Consider the following 11,805-nt stretch of genomic DNA (forward strand, 5'->3'; position numbering starts at 1 on the left):
AGTTCTACCCGAACTTCCCGAAATATGAGGATCATGTCTGTACAGTCCGGAAGAAGAGAGTGAATTTATCCAAAGAGGCCATCCAAAGGGCCTATCACTTGCAGGATTATGTAGAAGTCCCTGATGCAGATAACTACTATTTGGCATACAACAGGGAACCATATCCATGGCTCACATTCTTTGCGACAATTTGTATGCCCGGGAATGAAGTGGTGTGGTTGATCCACGACCAAAAATTTCATTCTACTTCACTTACTTTTGAGGGGAAATGCTGGCTTTACATTATTAATAACTGCCTCATGCCTTCTGGCAACACTACTGAGGTGAATGTTCCCCGGGCTGCTCTAATTTGGTGCTTTGTCACTGGCCACGACTTTGATGCTGCTAAAGTCATTCAGGATGAGATGATAATTCGATGTTCTGTGCAGAGGTATGAGTTCTTTTTCCCGTCACTACTCACTCGGTTATGCCGTGATGCACGGGTACCATAAAATAGGGCCACAGATGGGAAAGTCAAGCGCGAATAGAAATTTCAGGCTGATAAAGTTATAATTGGGAAGGAACCTATTGGGGATGCTGAGGCGGATAGTGAGGAATTTGATGTGCCCGATGAGGTAAATGAGGTGCACGGTGAGGATGTTGTTGCTTCTCCACCGCATGAGCAAGGTGTTGGAGAACATTCAGGTGGTGGATGGGAAACGAGAATGGTCGCTTTAGAACATGAGATGGCGGGGATACGTACTTTAGTCACTGATTTGTGAGCCCGAGTGGACTCCCTTGCTACACAGAATGCCAAGTCCGAGAAGAGGATCATGGCATGGCTGCGTGCACTTGGCCTGGCTTATCATCTTTACCCCGGCACTGTTTCCGACACAGAATGACTTGATCAGGGGAGCTTTCTTCACCTTTTCATTTTCATTATGTGTCATGGGGACATGCCATAACTTAAAGTATGGGGTGGAGGATATTTATTTGTATGTATATTAGTTCTCTTTTTGCTAGTTATAGTTAGTGGAGATAGAAAATGTTTGGAAACTTTTTGGAATTTTTGAATTTTCCCGACGATGGATATCATCGACAGGTTTCTTGAGAGATTAAAGTCAAAAGAAAAATGACAAAAAGGTTTTCGGTTGTAGGTAATGTAATAATTCCCCCTTGATTTTTCTTTGTGTCGCGGTTCATTTCCAAGGGTTTTGTTTGAACCGGGTGTAGTTGTTCTATTTTTTTAGGAGTAGGAAACCTTGTGATGTGATTTGAATTGAAGGCAATATCTCTTAAATTTATTATGCCTTGAGAATAGTAAGTGCTTTAGTTGTGACGTTTAGGCTTAGTTTTTGACTCTTGTATAAGTACCTTAAATTGTATGATCTTAACTTTTCTTAACCGCTTTGACCAGAGTGTCTTGATAGTCCAATCCTGAGTGAGTTATGCACCATGTGTGTGTGAGTTTTTGTGTTATTTTTGCATTGAATTTGATGTCTAAAACTTACCCCGTGTGTTTGCAAAGCGAAATAGTAGTTTTATTCAGTCTTTGAAGTGATATAGGCATTTTTTTGTTGAGCTAGATACATGCCTTTACCCACCTTATTGTTATGTATCGTAGTTAACCCCTTTTGAGCATGTAATCTTATTTCTTGGCAACCACATTACAAGCCTTGCCCATTTGTTCGAATTGACCATTTATTTGAACCTTGTACCTCTTGTGAGCACTTGAATTTGGTATGAACTTTGTGAAAGTTGAAGTATGAGTGGTTGGTTTGGCTTGTGAGTGGAACAAATGAAATAAGGAGAAAGGTGCACTATATTGAAAAAATTAAGAGCCACTTGAATTGAAAAAAAAAAGTAGTTGTATTGTCGTAAAGAAAAGATATTCATTGATAGTGGTAATTCTTGATGTAGTTGTGCTTAAAGAAGTAGGGAGTTGATGTATATTGATGTGAAGGTGGAGTTATGGTTCGACATAAGTGTGGGGTTTTGAATGGTTAATAGTATGTATTAAAGTGCTTAGGGAGGTGTAGTCACTCTTATATCCAAATATATCCTACCCATCCCGCAGCCTACATTACAACCAACTAAAGTCCTACTTGATCCTTTACTGAATGAGCTCAATTGGTAGAGTATTACACTACATGCAAGCCTATGGTACGTCTTTTGTGGCATATGAATGTTACTTCTGAGAGTGAGTGAATTCTCTCTATCTTGAGTTCTTGATTGTTCTTAAATTTCATTATGTGTGGAACTACTCTCTATTGTTGTGTGAGGGCACTTGATTCATAAAGGAAAGATAATGTCGTTGACCTTTGTGTTAGAGTAAGTCAGCGGGGTATAAAAATGCGTGGTGCTTTTGAGTCAAATCTTGAGGCTAGGATGTTACGGTATTGTGCTTATTCTATTTTAAATATTCTTGGTATGATGAGTTATGAGAGTTGTTGAAAAAGATTGTGTCTATATGAAGTGTAGTTTGATTGCTCGAGGACGATCAATGGTTTAAGTGTGGGGTGTTGATGGTAGGCTATTATTGCGTATTTTGGTCACTTATTGCACTCCAATTCACTGCGCTTTATTCATGTTTGAGCTTTAATTGGTATTGTTTTGGTGTATTTTATGCCTTGTTAGAGCGATTCCGAGTTATGCAGATGTTGTGGAGCTAATTCGAGCTATTTGGAGCTTTGAAGTCTGAGTAAAATCCCAAGGGATTAAGTCGGGATCGTGTTCGGGGATCAACAGATGAATAGTGCACTTAATGGGAGGAAAAATAATTGAGCAAGAGCGAAATTCAGATGAGTGACCACGCATGAGAGACCCCCAACGCGCACACGACCGCACAAGTGACAGTATTCTGCCAGACATGTGCGGCCATGAGCGCGGTCACACCTCCAGGTGCGTGGCTGCGCACGCCCTTTTCCAGGAACTTTACCCAGGCCTATTTTGGTAATTTTGGAGGCGACTCTTTTTGATCTATATGAATCCTAGCTCATCTCAAAACAAGGTATACGAGATTTTGGAGAAACCTTTGGAGAGAAGAAAGCAAGGAAACAACAGACACTCAAATTACTTCATCCAATTCATTCAATACGGAAGTTTGTTTGATTTTGGGAATTGTATTGTCTTCTTGTTCTTCTAACACTCTTGAGATAAATAACTTCTCCACTATGAAGTAGTCTTTCTTAGGGTTATTGACTGATATTGTGATTTGACTATTGTTTGGGTTTACTCTATGCTAGTTGCCTGAATTTGTTAAATGAGTTGTTAATTGAATTGTAAGGTCAATTGTTGTTTTACTTTTATCGAAAGAGAAGTGTTGCTGCAATTCGCATTGTGTTATCTTGTTTGGGTTGATTTTACGCCTCTCATAAGTAATCGAAAGAGTATAGAGAGTTATGAATTGATCCAATTTGGAGGAAAAGTTGGGAGACGTTCTTCGAAAGACCATTCATTCATTATATTTTTGCATATGTTCATAGGATCTGTTATTAGGTTTGTTAACGGAAATCTCATTCATTCGGAAGAAGAATTTGAATCCTAGGATTAGCCTAATCATCTGTTGAAATTGAAGGAGTCAATAGAAACTAAGAGTGAACTTAGTACAGAATTACCCAAAATAATAGTTGATCACATATCTTGTCACAACCCTTACTTCTCACCTTGAATTTCAATCGTTGCTGCTTGGTCATTAAAGTTCCATTAATTTCTCACAATCGATAATCTTAGTTTTTACTATTAGTTGATAATAACAAAAACCAAAGGTTTATTATTAGAAAATTATTTAAACCAATCTCTGTGGAGATAATTTAATACTATACTATCTTTGACTAGCTAGTCTATGTTTTATACACCAATTTTGCCCTCATCACATACAAGGGATATGGGAAAGGAGGTAGATACAACGAATGTGGAGCCTATGGGTGGTTGTGGGGGAAGGACGTAAAGAACTAGTGCAAAAGGAGGCTTATGATGGCCTTGATTTTAGTTGGACCGAGGATGAGGAAGATTTTGAAGATGAAAAAGAAGAAGAACCTCTGAACAGTCATGAGGAACATGATACTCAATACATAGCCAATGAAGAAGAAAAGAGTGAGAATGAGGGAGTATTTGGAGATGAGAAGGAGAGTGATACAGAGGATAAGACAGGTGAACATGCTAATAATTCTGCAGAAGAAAGAAAATCAGAGTGAAGAAGAGGAGGTTTTGAAAGTGAGGGTGAGGATCAAGAAAAAGTAAGTGAGAGTGAAGGAGGTGATGACGATTGTGAGGAATAATAGGGGAATGTGAGTGAGGAATCTGAAGGTTCCATGACAATTGAAAACACTGTCATAGCCCCTTCAGAAAAAATTGGTGAAGATACAAGGGCTCAAGAACCTGGGTCTCTGTTAACTCCTTTCATTGGAGATAAATATGTTAGCAGTGATGTAGATGATATGCCACTATGTGAGGTAGGGAAGAAGTCCAGAAAGACCACTGTGAAAGCTGCAAAGTCAGCAGTCTTAACAAGGAAAGGAGTGTTTCCTCCTGCTAGAACTCCCCTCACAAGGAGTAAAAGAAAGGCTGCTGATGCACAAATCATGAAGGAGTTAAGAAGTGCAAAGAAGCCAAAGAAGAAGATTTTAATTATGGAACATGTGGTTGAGGTGGATGGAGAAGATGAATCTGACTCAGCCTTGCCAGCAAAGTCTGCCACACCAAAGAAAAAGGGAGCCAAAGTCACCAAACCTGCTACCTCTTCTGCAAGGGCCAGTAAGGGTAAGACAAGAAAGAATGCGCCAGTTGTAATTGATCGACTCACAGAGTTCAGGAATAGAAATGGCTAAATGGGAAGATTCTTGCAAGCACTGATGAGAAGGGAATGTCTCAACTGGTTGAGAAACTTGAGCTATAGGGGTGGAAGCACATATTTGTCAAAGCTTTTCCCCGAGTATGTGTTCCTGCTGTGGTGGAGTTCTACACAAATTTCACTTTTGATGGGAAGGTAGTCAAGAGTAAAGTAGGGGGCTTCGACATGGAGTTTGATGCTAAGGAACTGGGGCTGCTTCTGAATATACCTTCTTTGGGATTTGACAAATATTTGAAGAAGAAGTGGCCAGCCATGGACAATGATGTTGACATTGGCATTGTGGTCACCAGGAAGTTCTCCCAAAAGTTTGAACTAGATGCTCCCTAGAAAGTGTACAAGACGGATATGACTCCCTTTCACAAGCTATTGTTTCAATTTGTCAACTCCTGCATTCTTCAGAGGTCTGAGAAAAGGCATGAAGCTACTCTTCTAGACATGGCTGTGATGGAACTGCTTGACACTGGCCGACCTATCAATCTTCCTAGCCTGATGATTCAGCACATGGCAAGAGTTGTAGATACTTCCAAACCAAAGCATGCTATACCATATGGTTTTTTGTTGACTGAGTTATTTGCCAAGCTCAACATTGCCTTGCCTGAGCTTAAGTTTGGAAACCACAATGATGTTTTGGATGTTGTTACCTTCAAGCAGTGGGGATATGATGAGATTAAGGCTAGAGGACCCACATGATCTGCCATTCTTCCTGGGAGCAGTAGGGTTACAGAACTCAGCAAGAGGTTGGAGTTGGCTGTTGAAGAGAATGCCAAGCTTCGTGAAGATAATAATTAGCCGAGAAAGGAAACAAAGCAACTCAGGGAAGAGCTCAGAAGAGATAGGGAGGCCCATGGTCAATAGATTTCTACCCTTGTGAAAGCTTTGATCCCCTATGCTTCTCACCCTTGAACCAGTTCCTTCCTAGTGTCCTTAGTTCTTTTGCTATTCTAGTGATGCCTTATCGTTTGTTCCTTTTGTCTTAGTCTGAGTAGTTGGAAGTATGCTTAGTTTATTTTGTTCTACTGATGAAGACAAGGCACTGGGCTACTTTTGGAACTATTTAATGTCTCTTATTGCTCTGCTTTACTGCTTTTTACTCTATTGGATCATCAACCTAGTTTATTTGCCTTTTCTTATGCTTGTGTTGTCACCTGTTTGGCCTTGAATCTTACATTATCTGTGCTTAATATCTAACATGTGTTTGTGTTTTTTCGATGATGCTAAATGTGAGCACCTAATTTTTGACTATGCTGAATATTTTTCCACTCACACTCTCACTTTTCCCATGCACTTCCCTCACATAATCCCTCCACCAACACACACGGACACTCACAAAAAAAGTAGATTCATCTCTATCCCAAGAACATACAACAAAACGTCAAAAAGGGGAGGAGAAAAATCAAAAAGGAAAGAAAGGAACGAGAAAGGAAAAAAGGGATCTGAAAAACAAAAACAGAGATAATGAGTGATGAGAGGGAGGAAAAGGGATCGGAGGAAAAGCCAGAAAGCAATAAAGCAACGCCCCTTTCTTCCCAAAACACAGCAGCTCAATAGCCATGAAAACTCACTGCTTAACTTGCCAAAAAACCCCATCTTCTCTATACAATATCACCAATGTTATCCCATTTTTCAGCCATGAAAATGCAACTTTAAAGCACCATTTTTCTCATTTTAGCTCTTCCATTTTTACCACCAAAGCAGTCCTCTTCTTTGTCAAAAAACGATCCCAAAACAGCCCCCAAAACATCTGTGTTGCTGCTGGAAAAACCAGCCATGAAAGCCACCATTGTTTCCACGTAAAATCACTATTTTTGTCCCTCCATTTTCAGCTATGTAAGGTCACGTTTAACCACCAAAAATAGCTCCAAAACAACAATAAAACAGTTACTAAAAACCACCTTAAACTACTGTAAAAAATAGTCGAGGTTGTGTGCGAGGTTTCTGACATCGATTTCTGTCTTTGTTCGCATCAAATAGCCAATACTGTAAAGTTTTTGCCAAAGGATCATTTTAATGAGGAAAGATTTTTGAAGGTCTATTACTTTACCTAATCTATTATTTTAATAATAGTTTTCACGTTCTTATTTTAGTTTGGTTTTTTGTTGTTGTTGTTTGTTATTTTTTTTGTGCAAGATTTTATTCTTGATTTGTTTGTATTATATGAAAACTCATTTCCTCCTATCTTAAGCTCTTGTTCTTTATTTTTGTGATATGGTTTTGCTAGACCGTTATGGGGATTTAGAATAATTATGGCAATGACCAAAATGTGTTATGCGAATTAATTTGTTCTTGGTTCCAAATCATGGTATCTTTATTGGATTTTAAAAATCATACTTTGGCTCTTACTGTTTAGTTATTATTTATCTCACCCGATTTATCTCTACTTAGATCTTAATTATTTTGGATCATTGGAGTTGGAGAATGATGAGCCACGTGGATTTTGTAAGTTAACGGGTCTATAGGAATTGGTACAATTTTGGGCTTTAGATCACACCTATCCTTTGTTATTTAATTGGCAACATTATTTGTTATCTCATTTGGGCCGTATGGTCACGACACTTGGATAATTGAGTTAAAGCTTTGAACGATTTTGGGCCAAATAGATCATGTTAGCTAGATTAGTTTTCCCCTAATTTTATATCCATAATTCTTGACCTCACAATAATTTCGAAATAGTTTAAGAAAACAAATCATGAATACTCGTAGAATGCTTTAGCCGTGCCTTAATCCATTATCATAGTTATGTATACGTTTGCGTGACATAACTATGATCCCAAAATAAAAATTAAGGTATGCGTCTACGCGACTTTGACCAACCAACCTTAATAATAATAAATATGTTATTGATTGTGTACACGTACACCTGGCATGATTCTTGACATGCCAAATAAAATGAGTACACGTGTACGTGACTTCTTTTAAGATAATTTTTCATAAATCTAATCAAGAAATAAAAGCGGATATGTAAAATATGAAAATCAATAAAATACAGTTTGTCCAAAATTAATATAAGCCAAATATAGTCAATAAAGTGACCGTGCTAGAACTACGGGACACAGGGAATGCCTTATACCTTCTCCCCGGTCAATAGAATTTCTTACCCAAGCTTTATTTTCGCAGACCAATAATGATAGAGTCAAACCTTCCTTTGACTAGGGATTCAAATAAAAGGTGACTTGGAACACCAAACATCAATTCCAAGTGGCGACATTGAATAATCAAATAATCCCTATTTCGAAATTGTCACTTTAATTAGAAAAACTCTTTAACCCATAATCCATGACCTATATCTTTTGTGGGGAGTAAAAAGGAGGTGTGACAGCACTGGCGACTCTAGTGGGGACTCTCAAGAATTTGAGCTTGTACATTGACTTTATTTGGCTTTATTAATTTTTTTATATACTGTGATTTATTTGGGCCTAATATGCTATTTGTCCGCTTTTTACCGCTTTGATATTGTTGAACTGTACATATAAACTGTCTTCTCTCGAACCCCTCTGAGACTTCTTGAATTTAAATTGGGCATTTTCTTGACATAGCCCGCTTTCTTTTAGATAGCCGAGGTGCTTGTCACCCGGTGAAAGATTTTAGTCACACATATTTTAGGCAGGGAGCACTACCAGCTAAGCCGGAAAGCAATGCTACTGGTACGTTGACCCTCCTCGGCTCGAGTTGTCCACTCGAGTAAGCCAGTCTAGATACCTTCTCTACCAGGATTTAAACCTAGAAGAACAAACCTCATACCGGATCTCTAGTAGGTACGTTTGTTTGCATCACGTGCATTTGACTTTGGGGACTCAACACAAGGGTTGGGTCTGTGTAGTACAGGTATACCCAATTTAAAAGACCATTCTGATGCATTTAATGTGCTACTTGTGCACTTATTTGTTTCGACTTTCATGTTGACCATCTTCTATAATAGGGAAAGAAAATCAAGAAAAACCAAGAGTGAGGAGAGAGAAACTTACCCGGTCTTGAAAAATCCAGGTATTTGAGACATCCTGAAACTCTGCCGAAATTTTGAAAAAAAAAAAACAAAACTAAAGTCATTTAAAAAAGCCAAATATTTTCAAAAAAAAAACATGTTTTTATGTTATGTCAACACTGACCGAACTACGCGGGTCTGATTCTCACCGGATGTTAGATACGTAGGCAAACCTCATCGGTTTCGGCCCCCAATTTTCAAAAATCCAAAAAGATATTTTCCTTTAATTCCTTCTTTAGAAGTTTTTCTTTGAGACGTCAAATCCAAAAATATTTTCTTCCCTTTTTAAAAAAAAAAGTCTTTCTCCCAAAATTCAAAACGCTACTTGGCCATATCTTTCTCCAGCAGTGACCTCCTCACGTTGGCGTTCTCTGACGGAATCAAATGGGGGTAGATCTGAAAGTGGGAGGTAAGAGCAAGAAGACGAAGCGCACAACACCTAAGTCTGACGATGTTTACTTGAAACTCCTTGTCAAGCTTTACCGATTTTTTGTGCGGAGGACCGAAAGCAAGTTCAATGCTGTGATTCTTAAGCGGCTATTTATGAGCAAGACCAACAAACCTCCCCTTTCCCTTTCGAGGTTGATATCTTATGTCAAAGGAAAGGAGAATAAGATTGCCGTCATTGTCGGTACTATTACGGATGACGTTAGGGCTTATGATGTTCCGACACTGAAGGTGTGTGCTTTAAGGTTCACAAAAACTGCAAGGGCAAGGATTGAGAAGGCTGGTGGAGAGTGTTTGACATTTGATCAGCTTGCTCTTAGGGCCCCACTTGGTCAGAACACGCTTCTCCTCAAAGGTCCTAAGAATGCTCGTGAAGCAGTGAAGCACTTTGGTCCAGCACCTGGTGTTCCACACAGCCACACCAAACCATATATGCATTCAAAGGGAAGAAAGTTTGAGAGGGCACGTGGAATAAGAAAGAGCAGGGGTTACAAAGTTTAAGTTGATTTTTATTTGTACTGTCAGGTTGGCTTAAGCAATTATTGCAGCAATAGAGATTTTGAAGATTACTATTCAAAAAAATATTTTTTTTCTTTTGAAATTTACAAAAAAAAAATTCAAAATCCAAAAATATTTTTTTCTTCTTAAGAATTCTTTCTTTCACCAATTCCCAAAAAAAAAAAAAATCAAAATCGAAAAACAAATTGAAATATTTTCGTTGCTAGGAGATTTTGTCGGATTATTTGCATATGAGTAAAAAAAAGAATTAGTTTATCTCTTTTATTTCTGACCTTCCTGGACTACGTAATGATTTCATTCATGCGGCATCATGATACGTAGGCAATCCCCATCAGATTCAATCATTGCCATTAAAAAAATATTGAGTGAAAAAGAAAGAAAGAAAAGAGTGACTAAAATAATAAGGATTCAATCATTGCCACTAAATAAACTGAGTGAAAAAAAAGAGAGAAGAAAGAAAAAGAAAGAAAAGAGTGACAAAAAAAATAACAAAGAAAACAAAGAGCAAAAAAAAAAAGCATGAGTGAAAAAATCAAAAAAAAAGAACTCGTTGTCCAATTTAAAAAAGCAAACCGTGAAAAACTTTTGTGGATATGCTGTCAAATGGTACGAGCAAGCCGTCAGGGTAAAGCCTCCAATAGACGAAGCAGAAATGGTTATGGTCTTTCTACAGGCCCAAGAAGTGGACTACTTCCAGAACATGATGTCCGCTATGGGTAAGCCGTTCGTTGAGGCTATCAAAATTGGGGAGATAATCGAAAATGGTTTAAAAACGGGCCGAATCTTGAGTTATGCTGCTTTCAAGACCACATCACAGACCGTTCAGAATGGTTCGGGGGGTTTGATGAACAAAAGAAAGAGGGAAGAGGGAGCCATGATCACTTCGAGATCAAGGGGGCCCCCCAGGTCATTCAACTAATCATATATACTTCCTAAGGTCCCACAACACTATTATCCCCATCAAGATGATGCTTATGCCGTGGCACCGCCTCCCTATACGGTGATGTACGCACAACCTTACACCCGGCTAAAGCGTTATACACAAAATCGAGTTCTACATCCCAGAAATGCCCGTCCCACCAAGCTCCATATAATCCCCAACCAAATATTCCCCAATACTCTCCTCGCCTAAGAGATCCCCTCAGAAGGAATGCGTTCACCCCTATTGGTGAATCATATTCAAGTTTGTTTTAAAAGGTAATCGGGCTAGGTCTGCTGCGTCTAGTGGTCTCGAACCGAGCAAACCCCGAGTACCCCTCGCACCAAGATGATGCTAGATGTGAATACAACTATGGAGCAGTGGGACAGGATACTGAGGATTATTTGGACCCTCAAGAGGGCAGTTGAAGACTTGATTGAAGTTGAAAGAATCGTTCTTCGGGACGTAGAGGCTCTTGATGTGACGAATAATCTATTGCCTGCTCACAACAATGGGCCAGTCATTGGAATGATCTGTGATGATGAGGAATTTGATCTGGCACTGAAGGCCATGGTAACCATTGCCGAGACAGGAGAAAAGCAAAAAAAAAGGGTTGCCAAACCTGAAAAGTTCTTTGTCAGACGGGAGTCTCGGTAGCCGGTCTTGCTGTCTTTTCTGCTTCCGGATTATTTCAGGGTGTAATTTTGATGTTTTACTTTATTGTCTTACTTTATGATGTAAACCCTTCTATCTTTAAATTTTTTTTTAAAGAAAAATTAAATGAAATTAATATTTCATTGTCTGTCTCTTTTCTTAATCTTGTCACCTTTCTTATTCTTTTTTCAGTTTTGTTAATGCAGATTTTAATAACATGACATACTTGCGGACTTTATGCCCAGATCCTAAGACGTTGTCAGACCTCTAAATAATGAATCAAGAAGAAGAATGTTTTGAAGACAAGACTTGTAAGAAAATAAATAAAAAATTGAAACGAAGTTGAGATTCCCTCTCTTCAGACCATTGTTGAAGCCGAGATCGAGGGTGATGAATCGGTCAAGACCGGGTTGGAACAGCTGACTATAATTAATGAAAAATGGATGGCTGCAGTTT

The 11,805-nt window shown here is 38.7% G+C and overlaps 1 protein-coding gene across 1 annotated transcript; it reads left to right on the plus strand.

Moving 5' to 3' along the window:
- Positions 1 to 9,136: 9,136 nt before the first annotated feature.
- LOC104120646 (large ribosomal subunit protein eL18y-like) lies at positions 9,137 to 9,826 on the plus strand. The gene has a single exon (XM_009632447.4). The coding sequence runs from the start codon at positions 9,195 to 9,197 to the stop codon at positions 9,756 to 9,758; it is 564 nt and encodes a 187-aa protein (XP_009630742.1). The 5' UTR covers positions 9,137 to 9,194; the 3' UTR covers positions 9,759 to 9,826.
- The last annotated feature ends 1,979 nt before the right edge of the window (positions 9,827 to 11,805 follow it).

This window comes from Nicotiana tomentosiformis, chromosome 11 (assembly GCF_000390325.3).
Source record: "Nicotiana tomentosiformis chromosome 11, ASM39032v3, whole genome shotgun sequence".
Lineage (NCBI taxonomy): Eukaryota > Viridiplantae > Streptophyta > Magnoliopsida > Solanales > Solanaceae > Nicotiana > Nicotiana tomentosiformis.